Source organism: Rhinopithecus roxellana, chromosome 15, assembly GCF_007565055.1.
Source record: "Rhinopithecus roxellana isolate Shanxi Qingling chromosome 15, ASM756505v1, whole genome shotgun sequence".
Classification (NCBI taxonomy): domain Eukaryota; kingdom Metazoa; phylum Chordata; class Mammalia; order Primates; family Cercopithecidae; genus Rhinopithecus; species Rhinopithecus roxellana.
This window is the reverse complement of record NC_044563.1, coordinates 74131530-74153790: the sequence shown is the minus strand read 5'-3', so window position 1 is coordinate 74153790 and position 22261 is coordinate 74131530. Positions and strand designations below refer to the sequence as shown.

Genomic DNA, 22261 nt, shown 5'->3' with positions numbered 1-22261 from the left:
AGAGAGAGAGAGAGCGATCTCCTGCTTTTGCTATGTGAGCTGCCTGTTCCTCCTTTGCCTTCCACCATGATTGTAAGCTTCTGGAGGCTTCACCAGAAGCCAAGCAGATGCCAGTATCGTGCTTCCTGTAAAGCCTGCAGAACTGTGAGCCAATGAAATCTTTTTTCTTTATAAATTACCCCGTTTCAAGTAAATAACAATGCAAGACTAGCCTAATACAATTGTGATAGTAATGTAAACATTAAATATTACTCTAGTCAAAATTTCAATTTATCTATAATAGTATAAAGGAGCAATAAGTATATGTGACACAGGGAGTATGAAAATCAACATGATATCTAAAATTGAAAAACATAAAAAGCAGCAATATAAGGATTTGGTATTAAAAGTGTTTGGCTCTGGGGTACAGTGGAGACAGAGGAGGTCTCCTGTATTTGGTTGCAAGCCTTGTAGAATGATTTAATACTATAAAACAATGCATATTCAACTTTCATAAAATTAACACCACAACATAATCCATTTTTTAAGGACTGCAAAACCAAAACCAAGGCAAAAGCAACCTTATGCTCCAAATAAAACCCTGAATTTTTCTACTTGCTCTTCATATTAAAATTTGCTGAATTTGATTTCATCTGTAAAGTTAGTTATTAGTTTATTAGTTTTGTGAATACAAAAGAGCTTGGAAACTACAATTTGCTTAATAATAGTAATAATTTACAACGTGAAAGTTGGGATTCATCAGCATTTACTTATTCAATCACGTTGTGTGTGTGTAGCAGGGAGCGGGATGTGACAGGCACAAGGCTGCATGAAAGCAGCGACGGTGCCTTGTACTCACCTGCACACCAGTTCCACTTCTAACTTTTCTGTTCTGGGCAGTGATCTGTTCTGTAGGCTTTGGGACCAGACTTCTGAGTCCACATTCTAACGGTGCCGCTTCCTCGCTATGAGGCCTCATGCAGTTTCCTTCGCTTTTTCTGAATCTCGGATTCTGTATCTGGGAATAGTAAAGCCTCTCTTGCCGAGCTCGTGTGAGAAATTAACGAGAAATTAATGGAAAGTCCTTTGCTTTGGTCAATGGTAATAATAACCCCAGCCCCATAACTTCAGCGCCTTCTTTGGCGCGCGGGATACCTAGGGCCTCGGAAGGCGGGCTAGGGGCGGGGAGAATCGGCAGTCACTATGGCAACCCGAGACGCCTCGCGTGCCGGGCGGCCGGCGACTGAGCTGAGAAGGAAACTGTGCTCGGGGCTCTCAGAAGACAGCTGCGGCATGACAGGCGAGGAGGCAGTGGTGGTGACCGCAGCGGTGGCGCCCGAGGCGGGTCGCGAAGAGGAGCAGCCTCCGCCGCCAGCAGGGCTGGGGTGCGAGGCGCGAGGGGAGCCCGGCCGCGGCCCACTAGAGCACGGCCAGCAGTGTGAGTTCAGCTCCCGCCGCGGACGCTACTGGGAGGAGGGGCGTGGAGAACGAGTGACGGGGCAGCTGGGGGAAACCGCAGTGGAACTGGCTGAGAAGGTTTGGGGCAGGAGAGGTGGAGCTACTGCTTTTGGGAGAGCCAGAGATGATGGCATTGTGGCAGAAAGCATCGGTTCATCTTTCCAAGCCGTCCTTCCCGATAGCCTGCCTGAACCCAGGGTCTGGACATCAGCTCCGATTTAATCGGTAGTTGCATTATTCTGAAAGGAATTAAAACACACACACGCATACACACACATTTATATGTATACCATGTTATACATGCATTTGTATATGTATATGTGTGTGTATGTATGCATGCGTATACACCCTTAGAAACACGCAGCTCATTTTGCCAGTTATTTCATTTTACAGATGAGGAAATTGAGATCTAGACCAGAGGAAAGAAAGTGACTTGCCACAGTCAGTCAGTGCAGGCGAAATACTTAAATCACTTTTAATTTCCATCTCTTGGACTCTCAGTCTACAACTACCCAATCCTTTTAGAATCTTATAATTATGGGTCACATTTTAACGCACTGTTCTTTGCTCTCTGCCCTGCCAAACACACAATATTCAAATAGGTAAAGACAGTTCTGGCCCACAGCCACAGTGGAAGTGGCTGTAATTTGGGTCCTAGCCAGGTTGTTACTCACCCATACTGTTTCATGAATTAACAGATATTTCACAGCGTCTTGCACCCCCAGGTCTTGAGTAGGTGCTAAGGAATGATGGTGAGAATAATAGACCAGAGGAACAGAGTAGTTTCCAGCCCTTCTGCAGCGCCTCCTTGTTTGCCTTTCTAGAGAGCAGACTGGGGTTCTCCACAGTTCCTCTGCTCTGGCGGGCCCCAGGAGAGAGGGTTGGGCTGAAGCACCTCCTTTGGTGGACCACACACTCTCCTCCCCAGAGACCTCATCAAGGAGTTACAGAACCATGGCCTCCTGGTGAAAGGGGCCTCTTCCCTAGGCATCAGCTCCAGTATGACTATGAAACGTCATTCCTTGTTATTATCAGCAGCATGCAGAGGACTTGCTTAGATATAGTTAATAAATTCAGTATATTTGGGTAATGGAGATTACCCACATAAATTCAGTATATTTGGGTAATGGAGATTCTTTACTTCTACTTAAAATTATTATGATTATTATTATTTTTAGACAGCTCTGTTGCCAGGCTGGAGTGCAGTGGCATGATCTGGGCTCACTGCAACTCCACCTCCTGGGTTCAAGCAATTCTCGTGCACCAGCCTCCTGAGTAGCCGAGATTACATGCACACACCACCATGCCCGGCTAGTTTTTTCATATTTTTAGTAGAGACAGGGTAGCGCCTGGTATTGGCCAGGCTGGTCTTCAACTCCTGGCCTCGAGTGATCCGCTTGCCTCAGCCTCCCAAATTGCTGGGATTACAGGCATGAGCCACTGCGCCCCGCCTCCTACTTCAAATTCTATCAGGAAACTTCCCCATTAAACATGCTAGTATCTAAGTTTCTTTAGTCCTGTGGCTCTAGGAGTAAAAGGTGGGATTAACATTCACTCATCAATTTAACATATGTTGAGTCTTTACTACATGCCAGGCATTGGACAAGTTTCAGGGAAAGGACTAATGACTTAAGGCAGATGTCCAAACTTTCACAAGCTCACAAAGTTGGGGTGGGAAAATGAAGGAGTTCCTGCCTCAGTCTCCCTCAGAACCTCCTTTTAGGGGCTCAGCCTAAGTAGAGACAGGCTGTTCGCACAAGCACAAAGTACTCAGTCAATTTTCAAATGTCTCTAATTATTGGAAAAGTCTTCAGTCTCTCTACAGCTTCTATTCCCTAATCACAGGCCTGCTCTCAAACACGAAGTGTGGTTGTTTCCCATGTAAACATCCTTGAATTATATAAAGGTGGCTATTCAACCACCAACCAAATCTTTCATAGACTTAAAGTCACCTTTATTTTATTCATTTATTTAATTTTTGCCTTTTTTTTTTTTTTTTTTTTTTGGAGATGGAGCCTCACTCTGTTGCCCAGGCTGGAGTGCAGTGGCACAATCTTGGCTCACTGCAACTTCCCCCTCCCGGGTTCAAGCAATTCTTTTGCCTCAGCCTCCCAGGTAGCTGGGACAACCGGCACGCACCATCACACCTGGCTAATTGTTGTATTTTTAGATATACAACAATTAGAGATGGGGTTTCACCATGTTGGCCAGGCTGGTCTTGGACTGCTGACCTCAAGTGATCCATCCACCTCAGCCTTCCAAAATTCAGGGATTACAAGCATGAGTCACCGTGCCTGGCCAATGTCACCTTTAAGATCACTTGTAGTGCTCTAACCTGGCTGGCTGGCCACTTCTTCCAACAATCTCCAGTGTATCAAATCACTGAAACCTGTATTCTAGGTATGAACTGATTAGTAGAGTGCAGTGGATCTGTAACTATGGGTTATAATAAACTATAAACAATTTTTAATAACCCTAGGAGCTTGGGAGACTCAGGTAGGTGTGGCTTCTCATTTTCATGATTTTAGTTTTATGACTTAAGGAAGCTACTTTCTCAACTATAAAACAGCAATAATTATACTTGCCCATAGGTCATTGTGAGAAAGGGAAATAGTAATATATGTAAGATGCAATTGCTATTAGCTCTCAGCAAACAAACAAACAACAACAACAAAGAATCCCAAAAACCTGGAGTAATTATTGTTTCAAAAGAAATTCTGGAATAACATTGTTCTTAGTTATCCTTCTCAGTGATCACAGCTCCTCATGTCTATATAAACAAGACATCTATCGACCAATCCACTCAAAATGCTGGTAAAGATCAACATCAAACTGCTATGTTAGAGTTTGTAGATTTTTCTTTATCTCTTTTCCTTCCTTCCTTTTTTCTTTTTTTTTATTTTCTTTCCCTTCCTTTTCTTTCCCTTTCTCCTTTTCTTTCCTTTCTCATTTCCTCTTTCCTTTCCCCTTTCCTTTCCCCTTTCCTTTCCTTTCTTTTCTCCTTTCTCCTTTCCTTCCCTTTTTCCTTTCCTCTCCTCTCCCTTCCTTCCTAGCCAAGTTTGTGAAAACTTTTTCTGCCTGAAAGTTCTCTCTCCTCTCCCCTCCCTTTCTCTCCCCTCCTTTCCTTTCTTCTCCCGAGCAGGAGATATTTGCTCGTACTAGCTCCTTAGTACTCTCCCAATTACCACAATTCTTCAAATCACCTTTAGTGATTTCTTCTGTACATTTTCCTAGCAGCAGGACTGAAATTTATCAGGAGACCTGTACTGACAGCAGGTGATCTTTTCCTTTCTGTTGTTCTGTTATAGGCTTAGTTTTCTTCCTAGCCAAGTTTGTGAACCCTTTTTCTGCCTGAAGATCATGATTTAACAGATTAAACCAAAGTTAGGCTTCAGTAATGCTGTTCCCATATTTTATTCATATGATTTCCAACTTTGGGGAAACAAGAATGAGACCCTAAAAGTATGTAATTCTAACTTTTTCATGTCTGAGGGTGTGTCTGGGTCTTCATGACTAGGAATGACCTGGGATCACTGCCGGAAGCAGCAGATCTCTTGCCCCATTTGTGCCAGTCTGCATCCCCATCAAATTGACTCACTTGTGTTGTTTATTGATTAGTCTGGAAAAGATGAGATACCTGCCCATATATATGGGAGTTTAAAATCAAATCATAAACAACTAAAGTACTCAGTTGTTTAGGTTTTCAATGGTTCCTTGAATTGAGCTTTTGGGTACTGAGATTAGAACTATCGGTTCACTGACATTCACAGTTACCGTATAACTGCATTGACAGACATGCACACAGAGTAGTCTTTAGTTAGAGCTCCAATTTAACAGTGCTTTAGTTCTAACTGAACACACATTTGTTGAGCATTTATTATTACATCAAGCTCTGTTCTAAGACTCTGATGAACTGAAGAGACAACATGCCTGCCCTTATGGGGTTTGTGATCTGGTAAAGAAGATAGATATTAAATGAATAGCTACACAAATAATTGTATATAAAGAAATGAAGCTGTATCCAAAATGCAGTAAGTAAAATGAAAAATAAATGAGGGTGCCATGATAAAAAGTCCTTTCCAGATTGTGGAGTAAGGGAAAGTTTCCCTAAAGAACTAATGTTTAAGGCAAGACCTAAAATTTGAGTAGAAGTTATATAGGCAAAACCAGGAGAAAGGCAGCTCAGGTAGCAAAAACAGCATGTGCAAAGGTAGGAATGAACGGAAGGGCCATGTGGCTGGCGCTCAGAGAGCAAGAGAGAGAGGCTGACAGAAGAGATTGCAGATATGGGTAGGCCCAATAGCACAGAGCTCTTTTGTTTCTCTGGAGTTCTGACATCTGGACTGAGCAGAAGAAATGTAGCTACGGTGTTTAGAACAAACAATTCAGTCCTTGACTGTAGTAGTCATGTCCTATAGGTCCAGATTTAGAAGCCAGGGAAAAGTCCTATGTCCATAAGTGGTTCACTACTACAATTCAATTTCAGTCTTTTAAAATGATGATTTAAAAATGCTGAGATTTTGTTCTGTCTCCTGTACCTGGATTGTAAGCTCCATACACACATCTGTCTTATTCATTGCTCTGTCTTCAGCCTCTAGCCAAATGCTTGTCACAGAGTAGGTCTTTAATAAGAGTTCATTGAATAAATGAGTGCAAGTTTTCTTGAAGCTAATGAGAAAACTTTATATATTTCTTCCTAACACCTAAAAGAGGTACCTGAAACTTACCCTGCAAGTTCAGGAATTACATGAAAACGTGAAGTCCCAAAAGAACCTAAAGTTCCCATGGAAGAGATCTTTTCAAGATAGAGCCTTCAGGGCAAATTGTCTGATATTTGTATGAAATAACATGTCTTCTTTTTAAAAATTGTTATCATGTAGATATAATGGCTAGAAGATTGGGCAGAATTTATACTAAGTAATTGATTTTGTTAATGCCTTTATAGGGAAGAAATTTTTATATTGTGAGCCACATAAGAGAATTAAGGAAGTACTGGAAGAAGAACTTTATATTAAGAGAGATGAATGCCACATTAAAAATCCAGCTGCAGGTAATCTCAGTGACAAATGAAGTATATTTGTGAATGAATATGAAATTGCCTATTTGATGACAGAGTATTTTATTATAAAACCATACTATTGAAGTAAAAATAGGTTTTTGGAAAGTTCTTGAACTAGTTTATAATTAATTTGCTTATGTCCAATAAATCTTCATATCTAGAAAAAAAAAATAGGCTGGGCGCAGTGGCTCACGCCTGTAATCCCAGCACTTTGGGAGGCCAAGGTGGGTGGATCACAGGTCAGGAGATCGAGACTGTCCTGGCTAAAACCGTGAAACCCCATCTCTGCTAACAATACAAAAAATTAGCCAGGCGTGGTGGTGGGCGCCTGTAGTCCCAGCTACTCGGGAGGCTGACACAGGAGAATGGTGTGAACCTGGAGGCGGAGCTTGCAGTAAGCGGAGATTGTGGTACTGCACTCCAGCCTGGGTGACAGAGCAAGACTCCATATCAAACAAACAAGCAAAAAAATGAAGTAGATATCGATATGTACTTTGCTGTCCCACTTTCTTGGTGGAGTTATTTCTATTTAATGACATGTACAATGCTTTCCAAGTGCCTGAAAAACTGAAAAACACAATAATATCTTTAATCTTTATCAATATACATATGACAAGTAACAGTGGTTTCCAAACTTTAGATTTGCATCAGAATTACCTGGGAGCTCACTAACAGCAGATTGCTGGGCGCCACCCCTGGCACCCCTGGCGCCACCACTGCAGTAGGTCTGCAGTGAGGCCCAAGAATTTGGATTTCTACAACATTACCAGATGATATTGATGCTGTTGGTCCAGTACCCGACTTTACAAATCACTGACTTAGCAGAACCTAAGTCATTTACATGGTCAAATCATTCAAAGATTTCATCCCATAGAGGATCTGAGCGTTGGTAGCTCTTATTGATCGTTCATGTGTGCAAGAGATGCTCTAGGAGCTCCAGAATCCCAGATGTTAGTTTGAAACTGCTGACACCCTTCATTTTCATGGTTCCTTCTCAACGATTACTAGATGTATATTTCATGCTCTCCCAATCATCAGATTTTTATTGTGACACTCTTGGGTATCAGCAGTTCCTAGAAGAAATAATAAAACTATTGCATTGCATAGACTCCTTCATTAAGAGACCTTGCCATTTTTTATGGAGAATTGTTGGTCAACCTGCAAGTGAGGTCTCAATTCACTAAGGATTCCTAAGAGAGAGGCTGCAGGACCAGAAGTCCATCATTTCAGATTACATGATGTATGTTGTGCCCACTGTACTTTTTTTTTTTTTTTTTTTTTTTGAACGGAGTCTCGCTCTGTCACCCAGGCTGGAGTACAGTGGCACGATCTCTGCTCACTGCAACCTCCGCCTCCTGGATTCAAGTGATTCTTCTGCCTCATTCTCCTGAGTAGCTGGGATTACAGGCACACACCACCACGCCCAGCTAATTTTTGTAGTTTTAGTAGAGATGGGGTTTCACCATGTTGGTCAGGTTGGTCTTGAACTCCTGACCTAGTGATCCGCCCGCCTTGGCCTCCCAATGTGCTGGGATTACAGGTGTGAGCCACCGCGCCTGACCCAACTTTACATTTCTAAAGCAGACATAGAAACTCCTTTGGGTCTTCTCGTATGACCTATTCTTATAAAAGGAGAGACCAATAAAATGTTGAAATTTGCTTCCATAATATCTTCAAGGAAACTTTTAAAGTCTATTTTGAATTAAACGAATGGATGCAGAATGACCTACTAGATTTCAGCTGGGAAGCCTTGCCTACGTGTACTATTTTCCTGGTGTTTAACATTTTTTTCTAAGTCTATACTATTTTGGATTTATCTTCATTGTTTTAAAAATCTATATAAAAGCTAGTTTATACACTAGCTGTATGTTGTATTATTCTTATTGGATACATTAGATTGTGAGACAGTCTGAGTGAATAGGATGTATCATTTGGTTTATAAAAATTCATTTTCCTAAGCGATCTTTTCAAATATCCTTTATATAAAATGAAGACTGTCTGGGCTGCTTTTTAAAATAACATTCACTAGAGGTGGCACAGAGGTACTATTTTAGCCTAGAAAAATCTTCCAATGCTGAGAATAGATTCTATAAATTTGGGTTTTAAAATGATATACTTGTGGGAAATCCTGCTCTTTTTAAAATATATATCATGGCTAGAAGCCACATACCATTGGCCAGAACAGGGAATTAGCATCTAGAGAGGGTGCCACACTCTTTCAGCCCAGCCTCAGAGTCTAGAGGCCAGTCATTGAACCTTTGCTTCTAGTTCAGTTTGCAGTGACCCCTCCTTTATATATCTGATGACAGCTATGGCTTCTTTTCCTGGAAGACACATCTTGTTACATACATGCAGAATTTTGCATAAGACTTTTAGAGAATTGTGTGGTTCCTATAGCTGCTATTTTTAAATGTAAGTACATGTTAACCATTTTCTCCATCCCTTTACTTCTCCTTTGCTACTTCACCTATTCTAATTAAGCGTTTGCTCCCATGGGTCCAGGGAAACTGTTCTTTCCCAGGATTGCAAATAGCCTTCCTTTTGAAGGTCAGATCCAATGATCCCTCCAACATACTCAACCTCTCTGTAACGTCTGATGTAGTTGTTTTCTCCTTCCCTCCAAAAACACTTTCTTAGCTTGGCCTGTAGGTCACAATGCTCCAATTTCCTGGTTTTTGCTCCTACCTCTTTAGCTATTCTTTCTCCATCTTCTTTGCTGGCTCTCCCTCCTCCTAGCCTGTATAATTTAGAGGGCTCAGTCACAGACTCTTTTCTCTACCTACCCTCACACCTTGGGAGATCTAGCCCTATTGGGCTAATGACTCCAGCAGTTTTTATTTCTACCCTATACTTTTCCCGTTAAATCCCAAAACCTACTTGATTCTCCACTTGGATGTCGAATAGGCCTCTCAACCTTAAGATGTCCAGAACAGAAGTCTTATTCTCTACCCCCAGGCTTTTAAAAACCCATAAGTCTTTCCCATATCATGAGATGGTACCACCAAACACCTAGAAGTCAGTTCCTCAAACTCCATATCCAGTCTATCAGCCAATTCTGTTGAATTCAGTATATATCCTAAATCCCCCACCAGCACCGTTGCCAAGCCCCTGTCACCTTTTGCAGGCCCGGCAATAGCATCCTATAACAGCCTCTACTACTGCCCCTGCTACTGTTAATTCTCTGCACTGAAACCAGAGGGATCTTTTACAAACATAAATCGTTACATGTCACCTCCATGCTTAAAGCTGTCTGATGGCTTTTTATTATTCTGAGACTAGATTTCATGCTTCTATGGCCAGCTCACTTCTCTGATCTCATCTCCTGTACTTTCCCACTCCACTTTAATTAACCACACAGGCTTTCTTGACATTCCGGAACATGCCAAACCCATTTTTACCCCTCGGGACATTTAAATGTCACCCAGACATTCAGATGTCTTCCTCTCTCTTCATTCAGGCTTCAACTGCACATGCCGTCTTCTCAGAGAGGCCTTTCCACTCCACCAGGTCAAAATAGAAACTGTCCTCCAAGTCACCTTCTAATCCCTTATACTGCTTTCTTCTTTCTCCTGTTTTCTATTGCTACCTGAAATTTTATGCAGACAGTCCCCAACTTATTGCGGTCCAACTTAATGATTTTTCAACGTGATGGTGTGAAAGCTGCTTTTTTCCTGGGCTAGTGATATGCCGTATGACACTCGTTTGCAATGCTGGGCAGTGGCCATGAGCCGCAGCTTCTAGTTAGCCATTCTAATGTAAGTGTTCTGAGCATGTTTAAGGTAGGCCAGGCCAAGCTATGATGTTTGGTAGGTTAGGTGTATGAAATGCATTTTCTACTTAGAATTTTTTTTCAACTTACGATAGGTTTTTCAGGATGTAACTCCATTGTAAGTCGAGGAGCATCCATCTTTCTTTATATACTTCTTTTTTGGCTATCTGTCCCACTAGAACACAAGCTATCTGAGGATAGGGGCTTAATTTTGCTTACCCCAAATCCTCACAAAGCTATATGATATTGATATTCTGATCCCCATCTTAGGATGAGTAAACTGAGATTTTGAGAGGTTTTTAACTTGCCCAAGGTAATGCATTAAGTAGCAGAACCAGATCCAAATTCAGATCTGACCCCCAATTCCATAGACTTTCTGCTCACTATGGTGTCTCTGGTGACACATTATGGCTAAATGCAGTGGATACTGTTCTGCCTCTAGGTGGCTTGAGCTTTCTGCAACATTTGCATTGTTGATGGCTCTCTCCTTCAACCTTGTTCCTTTCTCAAATTCCATGATAATTAACTGTCCTGGTTCTCCCTCTACTTCTTTCTCACCCTCTCTTAAGCGCTCTTTTTATTCACTCCATTCTCCAAATCTTGATGTTTATCAGAATGTTTCCGACAGTCTTGTAATCTTGTTCCATTAGGTTTCCTGGGATTTTCTCAGACTTTCCACTATGGCCTCTCTAGGATGCCTCTGAAATGTGTCCTTGCAGGTAAACTTCCTTTCCTGGATGTCCCATAAGTCATAAGATAACTCAGGCCCAACATGACCAAAACAAAACTCACACCTCTGGGACAGTCACGGTGGCTAATGCCTGTAATCCCAGCACTTTGGGAGGCTGAGACGGGCGGATCATGAGGTCAGGAGATCGAGACCATCCCGGCTAACACGGTGAAACACCGTCTCTACTAAACATACAAAAAAAATTAGCCGGGTGCGGTGGCGGGTGCCTGTAGTGCCAGCTACTCGGGAGGCTGAGGCAGGAGAATGGCGTGAACTGGAGAGCTTGCTATAAGCCGAGCTCTGCCACTGCACTCCAGCCTGGGAGACAGAGTGAAACTCCGTCTCAAAACAAACAAGCAAACAAACAAACAAACAAAAACACACAAAAAACTCATACCTCTCCCCGACTTGCTGCTTCCCCTATATCACCCATCCCAATGAATAGCATGGCCTAAGGTCCAAATGCAAAACCACAGAGCCATCCCCTATCTCCACACCAGACCACCATGTTCCACATCTAATTAGACTGTGAGAGGTACCTTAGTTTGGCTCAAGATCCCAAAATATTGACCCATATGCCAGGTTCACCTTGCGGACATATTTATTTGCCCTGCAGTATATTTTTTAAATATCTGAACCAGTTGTGCATATTTTAAAATTAGAAATTTTATATACAAATCTAGATGTCTAGATTTTCTTGAGTGGTGATGGAGCAGGGAGAATAAAGGATGATTTGACAACACCAAGGCACCGTTTGCATCAGGCAACAGTGGCTGGGGTTGGGTTACAATGCCCCGTGCTGACCTGCCCACTCCACTGTTCAGCATCCTACACCAAGTTCCCTACTCCAGTGGGAAACATCACAAGTTATGTATGTTCACGTGCCCGCTGCAGGTTTTTTCTTCTCATTGTAGAAATAGAAAAAATTGTTTCTCTTGTATGATGCCTTCATCAAAAGTAGTAAAAAAGGGAAAGACAGGGAGAACCAATTATTTCTTACCCCTGACCAGCTTTACTTATACTACTGGCCTGGCCTCTTCCTATGCATATTTGAATTTGTGACTTTGGATAAACACTACATAGTATTTTGCAGATATTCCCAAGCCTGTCTAAATTCTAGGGACCCCAACATATACGCATGGATCAAAGCATATTTGTAGCTATGTATGAATTAGCTGGGTTTGTTTGAATTTTAAGACAATCAACTCCACATACTCTCACAACAAAGTAATTGATTGTTGAAGGTGAGACTTCGGTAAGAGTCCAGACTGGATTTTCCTTAACTATAGATAAAATACTGCAATACTGGGCTATGTAGCAAAGCATAGGTGAACTTATTGAAGAGTCTATTAAGAGTGCCATCTGTCCTGGAGGTAAACAACTTAAATTATAGCATGTTTTATTTTTGAATGAGTTGACAGTGACAATTATGGAAGTACCCAGAAGCTGTGTGGTTATTTCTGTGTTTTTTCTCTTCTCCTTTGGTTGAATGAAATTGGTAAAAAAAATCAAAAGGTTCAGAAGTTGAGTTTTATGGATGTTGAACAGAATGAACATTATATTTCTTTGGGAATACCATTGGTTGCATAGCTAGCGAGACTCAGGAGAAAGAGTTGTTCAGACTGGGGCTCTTATCTGAATGAGCTGTCCTACTTGTTCTTGCGGTCATATTGTGACTACAGCTAATAAGGGCTGTGAAGACACTGAAATGGACAAGGTGTCTCACATGGTTGATACTTTGCACTCTATACTTGGGTCTAGGAAATGCCATTAGTGACAATAGAAATAATGGGCTGACAGGCCTCTTGTCCTCCCTTCTGTGGACTTTTGATTCCTTGTAGGCTCTTGATGCAGTGATACATGGGCTGAGTTAGAAACACTGGATGCCAGGGTGAGAGGTAGGGATGTCTTTTTATATGATGATGTTGATGTTGGGAATTATGGTGATAATAATAGTGATAATGGTTATCATTTATAGAGTTTCTTCTGCACATGATACATTTTTTGCAAATAATCTCTTTTAATTCTTGCAATAACCAGTGAGATATATGCTGTTTTAATTCACATTTTGAAGAACTTGAAGCTGAGGCTCAGGGGGTGACTTGTCCAATGTCACACTGATACCTGGATGCAGATTTGTCAGAAGCTAATGTTGTTGCTCTTAGTCATTGGGTTCTTCCATCTCTCTTTAAAACATAAGATTATGCCTTTGGAGAAGAACAGAGATTTGAAATTGATTTAGTAGCAAATAGTGTTCTATTCAGTTAAAAAAAAAAAAAAGAAATGTTGCTCGTTTTCTCTAAGTTCAGTTTCAGTTTAGCCTCCAGGTTCAAATTTGAGGTAAAACAGGTTTCAGAGGCTTTCCACATTCCCATCAGATAAGGACAAAGAACCTGGGTCTACTTGAAAAGGTTAACCTCATACTGAGAAAAAAAAAAAGGAGTGTAATTTTCTCATCAGACCTTTTAATCAGATAAAATGGAATTTGGGCAACTTATAGAACTTTCTGGATAAGGAAGAATTTAGCTAATGTCCATCATTCATATATTCTCAGTGATTTCCTGAAGATTTTCCTTTCCTTACAACTTTTCAAAAACAAAAATGTAGAATTGGCTGAGCGCAGTGGCTCATGCCTGTAATCCCAACAATTTGGGAGGCCGAGGTGGGCCGATCACATGAGGTCAGGAGTTTGAAACCAGCCCAGGCAACATGGTGAAACCTCATCTCTACTAAAAATACAAAAATTAGCCAGGCCTGGTAGCATGCGCCTATGGTCCCAGCTACTCTCCAGGCTGAGGCAGGAGAATTGCTTGAACCCAGGAGGCGAATGTTGCAGTGAGCTGAGATCTCACCACTGCACTTCAGCTTGGACAACAGAGCAAGACTCTGTCTCAAGAAAAAAAAAAAGAAAGAAAGAAAAGAAAAATGTAGGCTTGTGAGACATTCATTATGGAACTAGTGCATTTATTGTATTGTTTATTTTAAAACTATTTCTGCATTTCTATTCTATAAAGGACTTTGCAGAAATAAAATGATGTATTAATTTAATGTTTTCAAGTTGCAAGGGCTTTTGTATTTTTCTGGCTAAAACCTACAAAGGTTATAGTAGTCATGAAAAATTTGATTAATAAACTTATTAATTTTCCCCTTACACAGCACTTCCTTTTCCAATGAATTTCAGAAGTGTATTGCCAAATACATTAATGAGTTCTACATGTGTCTTAATACATGGAAACTTAATTTTGAATCCAGTTTATTTACTACATTAAGTACAAGCTTAGAAAGTGCAAAATGTTGCCAAGCAAATGTGGATATATTTCATTATTTCATTCAATTAAAATGTTTTCTGCACCTACAATATAGGAGGAATTTACTAGACACCAAAGGCATGTCGAGACAATTATAGAGCCTAGGAGTCGCCAGACATAAATTAAAAGTACTTATATTTTTCTTTCTCTAGTCAAATCTCTGACCTTGTTTGCACAAGAGAAGTACAGATGATATGGCTCTAAACTGGCTTTTCAAGCTCCAATGTTCATTATTTACAGTCCAGAGAGAGCTGAAGGGAACTCAAATATTTTTAAAGTGTGAGCTTATCTTCCCTATAAAACCAGGCCAGGTCCTACTGGCTAAAATTTTGGGCATAAAGGCATGGTTTAGTCATTTTAAAATTCAGTATAAAAATACACCTATAAAGGTTTCTGAGTGGAAAGTGTTGGAAGCATGAGAAGGGAAGAGAGAAGAGGAATCTCTAGAGGATTCTGAGCCTCAAGAACAGATTTGATTCTTTTTTTCTAGCTTCTCCCTTTGTACCTGCTGCCCTTTTCTTTTTCAGTTGAGAGGAGTCAACACTTGAAGCCTTTCTGGCTTTCTCTGCCTTCCTCCTTCTGGAATGCACATGCCCTGAGCTGAGGGAGTTAAGTTTCTCTTAAAAGAAGCAGCTGCCTCAGAGAGCATCCACGTTTTTTTCTAGACCCGCTTTTATCCAGTCAAATATATCACCTTCTGGAACTTCTTCACCCAAACATCACTTCACATGTATGAAGGGCTATTATTTTTTTCCCGCAACCATTATCCCTGAATATAGCAAATATTTATGCATAACCATATTTTGCTTTGAGAGTTTCTAATGCATTTCTGGGCATCCGCATTTATATTTCAGGTGTTTTTCTCTATGACATTCTTGTGATTGCATGTGAAAGAGCACACTTACACTTTAACTAGTACAGTTCTTCCATCTAATTTGATGTGATTTGTCTGCACGGTTCTGCTTCCTGATTTTATACTGCTTTCCACATACTGGATCTTCACAAAGTGTCAACCACAAGTCCAAATCTATTTCCTTGGTCTCCCACAGGGTATCAGGCACTGGGGGTATTAAATAAATGTCATGGGCTACTAAGTTTATTGTCCAGAGGCTGGGGAGCAGCCCTTTTCTTTTCTTTTTTTTTTTTTTTTTAATTATTATTTTACTTTAAGTTGAAGGGTACATGTGCACACATGCAGGTTTGTTACATATGCATACATGTGCCATGTTGGTGTGCTGCGCCCGTTAACTCATTTACATTAGGTATGTCTCCTAATGCTATCCCTCCCCCCTTCCCCTACCCCCAGCAGGCCCTGGTGTTTGATGTTCCCCACCCTGTGTCCACATGTTCTCATTGTTCAGTTCCCACATATGAGTGAGAACATGCAGTATTTGGTTTTCTGTCCTTGTGATAGTTTGCTCAGAATGATGGTTTCCAGCTTCATTCATGTCCCTATGAAGGACATGAACTCATCCTTTTTTACGGCTGCATAGTATTCCATGGTGTATATGTGCCACATTTTTTTAATCCAGTCTATCCTTGATGGACATTTGGGTTGATTCCAAGTCTTTGCTATTGTGAATAGTGCCACAATAAACATACGTGTGCTTGTGTCTTTATAGCAGCATGATTTATAATCCTTTGGGTATATGCCCAGTAATGGGGTGGCTGGGTCAAATGGTATTTCTAGTTCTAGATCCTTGGGGAATTGCCACACTGTCTTCCACAATGGTTGAACTAGTTTACAGTCCCACCAACAGTGTAAAAGCATTCCTATTTCTCCACATCCTCTCCATACCTGTTGTTTCCTGACTTTTTAATGATTGCCATTCTAACTGGTGTGAAATGATATCTCATTGTGGTTTTGATTTGCATTTCTCTGATGGCCAGTGATGATGAGCATTTTTTCATGTGTCTGTTGGCTGCATAAATGTCTTTTTTTGAGAAGTGTCTGTTCATATCCTTCACCCACTTTTTGATGGGGTTGTTTGATTTTTTCTTGTAAATTTAAGTTCTTTGTAGATTCTGGATATTAGCCCTTTGTCAGATGGGTAGATTGTAAAAATTTTCTCCCATTGTGTAGGTTTCCTGTTCACTCTGATGGTAGTTTCTTTTGCTGTGCAGAAGCTCTTTAGTTTAATTAGATCCCATTTGTCAATTTTGCTTTTTGTTGCCATTGCTTTTGGTGTTTTAGTCATGAAGTCCTTGCCCATGGCTATGTCCTGAATGGTATTGCCTAGGTTTTCTTCTAGGGTTTTTATGGTTTGAGGTCTAACATTTAAGTCTTTAATCCATCTTGAATTGATTTTTGTATAAGGTGTAAGGAAGGGATCCAGTTTTAGCTTTCTACATATGGCTAGCCAGTTTTCCCAGCACCATTTATTAAATAGGGAATCCTTTCCCCATTTCTTGTTATTATCGGGTTTGTCAAAGATCAGATGGTTGTAGATGTGTGGTATTAATTCCGAGAGCTCTATTCTGTTCCATTGGTCTAGATCTCCGTTTTGGTACCAGTACCATGCTATTTTGGTTACTGTAGCCTTGTAGTATAGATTGAAGTCAGGTAGCGTGATGCCTCCAGCTTTTTTCTTTTGGCTTAGGATTTTCTTGGCAATGTAGGCTCTTTTTTGGTTCCATATGAACTTTAAAGTAGTTTTTTTCCAATTCTGTGAAGAAAGTTATTGGTAGCTTGATGGGGGTGGCATTGAATCTATAAATTACCTTGGACAGTATGGCCATTTTCACGATATTGATTCTTCCTATCCATGAGCATGGAATGTTCTTCCACTTTTTTGTGTCCTCTTTTATTTCGCTGAGCAGTGGTTTGTAGTTTTCCTTGAAGAGGTCCTTCACATCCCTTGTAAGTTGGATTCCTAGGTATTTTATTCTCTTTGAAGCAATTGTGAATGGGAGTTCACTCATGATTTGAATCTCTGTTTGGAATGCTTGTGATTTTTGCACATTGATTTTGTATCCTGAGACTCTGCTGAGGTTGCTTATCAGCTTAAGGAGATTTTGGGCTGAGACGATGGGGTTTTCTAAATATACAATCATGTCATCTGCAAACAGGGATAATTTGACTTTCTCTTTTCCTAACTGAATACCCTTTATTTTTTTCTCTTGCCTGATTGCCCTGGCCAGAACTTTCAACACTATGTTGAATAGGAGTGGTGACAGAGAGTATCCCTGTCTTGTGCCAGTTTTCAAAGGGAATGCTTCCAGTTTTTGCCCATTCAGTATGATATTGGCTGTGGGTTTGTCATACATAGCTCTTATTATTTTGAGATACGTCCCGTCAATACCTAGTTTATTGAGAGGTTTTAGCATGGAGGGCTGTTGAATTTTGTCAAAGGCCTTTTCTGCATCTACTGAGATAATCATGTGGTTTTTGTCTTTGGTTCAGTTTATATGATGGATTACATTTATTGATTTGTGTATGTTGAACCAGCCTTGCATCCCAGGGATGAAGCCAACTTGATCGTGGTGGATAAGCTTTTTGATGTGCTGCTGGATTTGGTTTGCCAGTATTTTATTGGGGATTTTGCATTGAAGTTCATCAAGGAGATTGGTCTAAGATTCTCTTTTTTGTTGTTGTTGTGTCTCTGCCAGGCTTTGGTATCAGGATGATATTGGCCTCATAAAATGAATTAGGGAGGATTCCCTCTTTTTCTATTGATTGAAATAGTTTCAGAAGGAGTGGAATCAGCTCCTCTTTGTACCTCTGGTAGAATTCAGCTGTGAATCCGTCTGGTCCTGGACTTTTTTTGGTTGGTAAGCTATTAATTATTGCTTCAATTTCAGAACCTGTTATTGGCCTATTCAGGGATTCAATTTCTTCCTGGTTTAGTCTTGGGAGGGTGTATGTGTCCAGGAATTTACTCATTTCTTCTAGATTTTCTAGTTTATTTGCATACAGGTGTTTATAGTATTCTCTGATGGTAGTTTGTATTTCTGTGGGATTGGTGGTGATATCCCTTTATCATTTTTTATTACATCTACTTGATTCTTCTCTCTTTTCTTCTTTATTAGTCTTGCTAGTGGTCTATCAATTTTGTTGATCTTTCCAAAAAACCAGCTCCTGGATTCATGGATTTTTTGAAGGGTTGTTTGTGTCTCTATCTCCTTCAGTTCGGGAGCAGCCTTTTTGTATCTCTGAACAGGATAGAAGAGGAAACTGGCTTGCATGGCAGGGGAAGATTTAGGTTAGATAGAAGGTACAGCTTAAACTTTCTAAGGTCTTAAATAGGAGATTGTGGAATCTTCCTTGAAGGTCTTTGAAGAAGAGAGAAACTAATCTTGACAGATAACTTCAGCTACTCTACTCAGGAGTAGAAAAGGAGAGGCAGGTATTGACATACAGCTTGGCAAGTCAGTTCAATGACTGTACCTCCAGTCACGGAATCTTAGTCCATGCTTGGATAGTAAAATCAGTCTCCCTGTAAAAAAATAGCTATCATTTATTGAGTACAAAGCACTTTACAGCCACCTCATCTAAATCCTACAATAATCCTTCAAGTAGATATTATCATCCCTGTCTCAAAAATGAGGAAATTAAGACATAGTGGGTTACATAACTTGGTCAAAATCAAATAACTGATAGATGGTAGAACTAAGATCAAAACCCAGATCTCCTCTGAATCTAGAGACTATGCTGCTAGTAATTACTTGCTATGGAACCCTTTAGAGAGGGATCAAATATCGGTGAGGATGCCAGTGGGCAGCCTTGGATCTATGAAGAATGTTTGGCATTAATATTTGCAGCCTTAGAAATGGGAAAAACAACTTACGGCAACTCACCCAAATTCACCAACTTACTAGACTTGGGTTGCAGTTTTGTACGCAGTGGACATTCACCACGTGCTTGTTTGCTGAGTCTCAAAACGTAACCAGGTGATTTTAGCATATGGAGGACAACCAAGTGCGAATCTTTGCTAAACCTTATTGAAAGGCATCCGGGTCCAAGAACTGTAATTATCAATGGGCAAACATCACTTTCCAGGTATTTTGCAATGATTTTTAAAACATAGGATCTAGTGAGTTTATTGTTGCTCTTTTCAAGGGGAGATTAAACAGCATCTAGTTTGTGGCTTTTAGAGGATTCTTGGATCTATTGGATGAATTAACTATTGGATGAATTAATGTAGTGATTTTTGGTCCTTTTATCTTTGGAAATATTTTCTCTTACTGTAGTAATTAAATCAGAATCAGATAAAGTTGACTAAATGAATTCTATTTATTGACTGTTATTTATTCCTGATCCTTCTCTATTTTGTTATGGATGTTTCTATTATCTATTAGTTTAGGGGTAAGTTAAATGATCTAAGAGCACTGTAGAGGTTTAATTGCATAGAGAATGGTTGAATGAATGAAATGGAATAAAAGATTAAACAAATGATAAAGATTTGGGTGGTTTGATTAGTCAAACCAAATAAACCCACACCCAAATAAATTTTAAAAATCACCAACTAAAAACTTTAAAATACTGTGCTAAAAAGAGAATATGCTAATAATTATTTTCTTGCTTTAAAAAATATTGACAGTGGCCCTGGAAGGGATTTGGAGCATTAAAAGGAATCTCCCTGTAGAAGGCTTGAAGCCAGGACTGCCGAGCAGAAACAGTTTATTGCCACAAGCCAAGTACTATTCCAGGCACGGAGGACTGAGAAGTAAGACCCTGATGCCCTTGACTTCCACTGAAGCCCCTACGGGGACTTTGCAGTTTACAGACAAGTGGTATATGCTCTGTTTAAAGATCTCAATCAGAATTCAACCTTCCTTTGACTTGTTTCTCTTGGGTTGCTTTTAGTTTGGCCATATTATGTCATTATGGAACTCAAACTGTAACAATTCATCTAACCAATTTACCCCCATGGATACAACAGAAGTTCATCCTCTGGGTTACACTCATGACTTTTTTCTTTACTTTCTATCTACACAAGACTTTCTAGCACACAGTCAGCCTTTGTGAAGAGGAATCCTGTACTGTCTTTTCTTCTAGATAGAGGATCATTGTTTCCCAGTGGAAATGAGGAAAGGGAAATGAGAGAATGAAGGAAGAACATGGCAGCTACTTTGCTTGGCTCTCTTAGTTTCACCTTATTCCAGGAATGAGGCCACCAGACTGGGCCTAGGATACCGTTGTTCCTCAGCAGACATAAACTTTGGAACAAAATATTACTCATTCCTCACTGTCATAGCCAGTGTCTGCCAGGAACATTTGAAGCAGGATGTGGGGAAGACAGAGGTCTTCATATGGAAGCACAGTGTCCAGACAATCTAGGGTCATGCAGCTAGGTACATAAGTCCTTAAAATAGACCTACAATTGGGAGATTACCCTGGGTCAAAAGGGAGAAGTAGATAAAATTCAAACTTGGTACTCAACCAAGATATGAATCATAATAGCAATGCTATATAGCATTGCTTATTCTAGATTCTTAATATATACAATAATAGGCTGGCCACAGTGGCTCACACCTGTAATCCCAGTACTTTAGGAGGCCCAGATGGGCAGATTACCTGAGGTCAGGAATTCGAGATCAGCCTGGCCAACATGGTGAAAACCCATCTCTACTAAAAATACAAAAATTAGCCGGGCATGGTGGCATGCATCTGTAATCCCAGCTACTTGGGAGACTGAGGCAGAAGAATTCCTTGAACCTGGGAGGCAAAGGTTGCAGTGAGCCAAGATCACACCACTGCACTTCAGTCTGGGTGACAGAGTGAGATTATATATTATAATTATATAATTATATAATTTGTAACTTACATATTATATAATATAATTATATAATTTGTAATTAATATATTATATATTATGTTGATATAATACATAATATATAATATTATATATGATATAATATTTCTATATTATATAACATACATTATATAATAAATTAATATTGTATTATTAATATAATATACATTAATAATACTATATAAATAGTATTTAATATATAATATACATTATATGATATTTATATATTATATACTATTTGTATAGTATATACTATTTATATATTATATATTTATATAGTATATAGTATTGTATAGTATATAGTATTTATATATTATATATATTTATATAGTATATAGTATTTATATATTATATATAATATTTATATATTATATATTTTTATATATCATATATATGTATTATATAATATTTGTGTAGTATATATTTATATATTATATATAGTATTTATATATTATATAATATGTATGTATAATATAATATTTATGTATTATAGATAGTATTTATATAGTATATAATATTCATATAAGATATAAATATTATATATGATATACATATATACTATATATGTATGTATATATACCATATATGTATATAGTATATATTTATATGTTATATCTAGTATTTATATATTATATAATATTTATATATTATATAATTACATAGTATATAATATTTATGTATTATATACTATGTATATATTATATATAATATTTATGTATTATATATTTATATATTATATAATATATGCACACACAATAGTATATAATATTCTATCTAATGTCTACAACAATTACATGAAACAAGTATAATTCATTTCACAGATAAGGAAACTGAGGCACAGGGAGGTGAAATAATTTACCCTCGGTCGCTCGGCTAGCAAGTAGAAGAGTAGAAATGCTGGGATTTGAACCAAAGCAGTCTGTCTCCAAAGTCCATGCATTCAACCACTAGACACTACTGCGTCTCTGAGCCAAGTGCCCACGAGCTACGATGTCTATTAAACCTGAAGTGAGATGAGAGCTCAATAAAAGTGTCACACAGGAGTAGAGGCCCCAGGAGGCCAGGGATGCAGCCTCTGGGATATGGGCTCAGTAAGGGAAAAAATACAGCCACTGAGAAACTGAGACAAGAGGTTAAAAAAAAACAAACACAAAACTTGTTACTAAAGAGGATTCATGTAGCAAACAGGAACCAGTTAGGAAG

The 22261-nt window shown here is 39.4% G+C and overlaps 1 protein-coding gene across 1 annotated transcript; it reads left to right on the top strand.

Annotated features, from left to right (window-relative positions):
- Positions 1–1211: 1211 nt before the first annotated feature.
- On the top strand, positions 1212–20757 carry LOC115893651 (uncharacterized protein C11orf97). Its single transcript, XM_030918730.1, has 3 exons — positions 1212–1417; positions 6383–6487; positions 19844–20757. Exons 1-3 carry the CDS (start codon positions 1273–1275, stop codon positions 20107–20109), a joined length of 516 nt encoding a protein of 171 aa, XP_030774590.1. The 5' UTR covers positions 1212–1272; the 3' UTR covers positions 20110–20757.
- The last annotated feature ends 1504 nt before the right edge of the window (positions 20758–22261 follow it).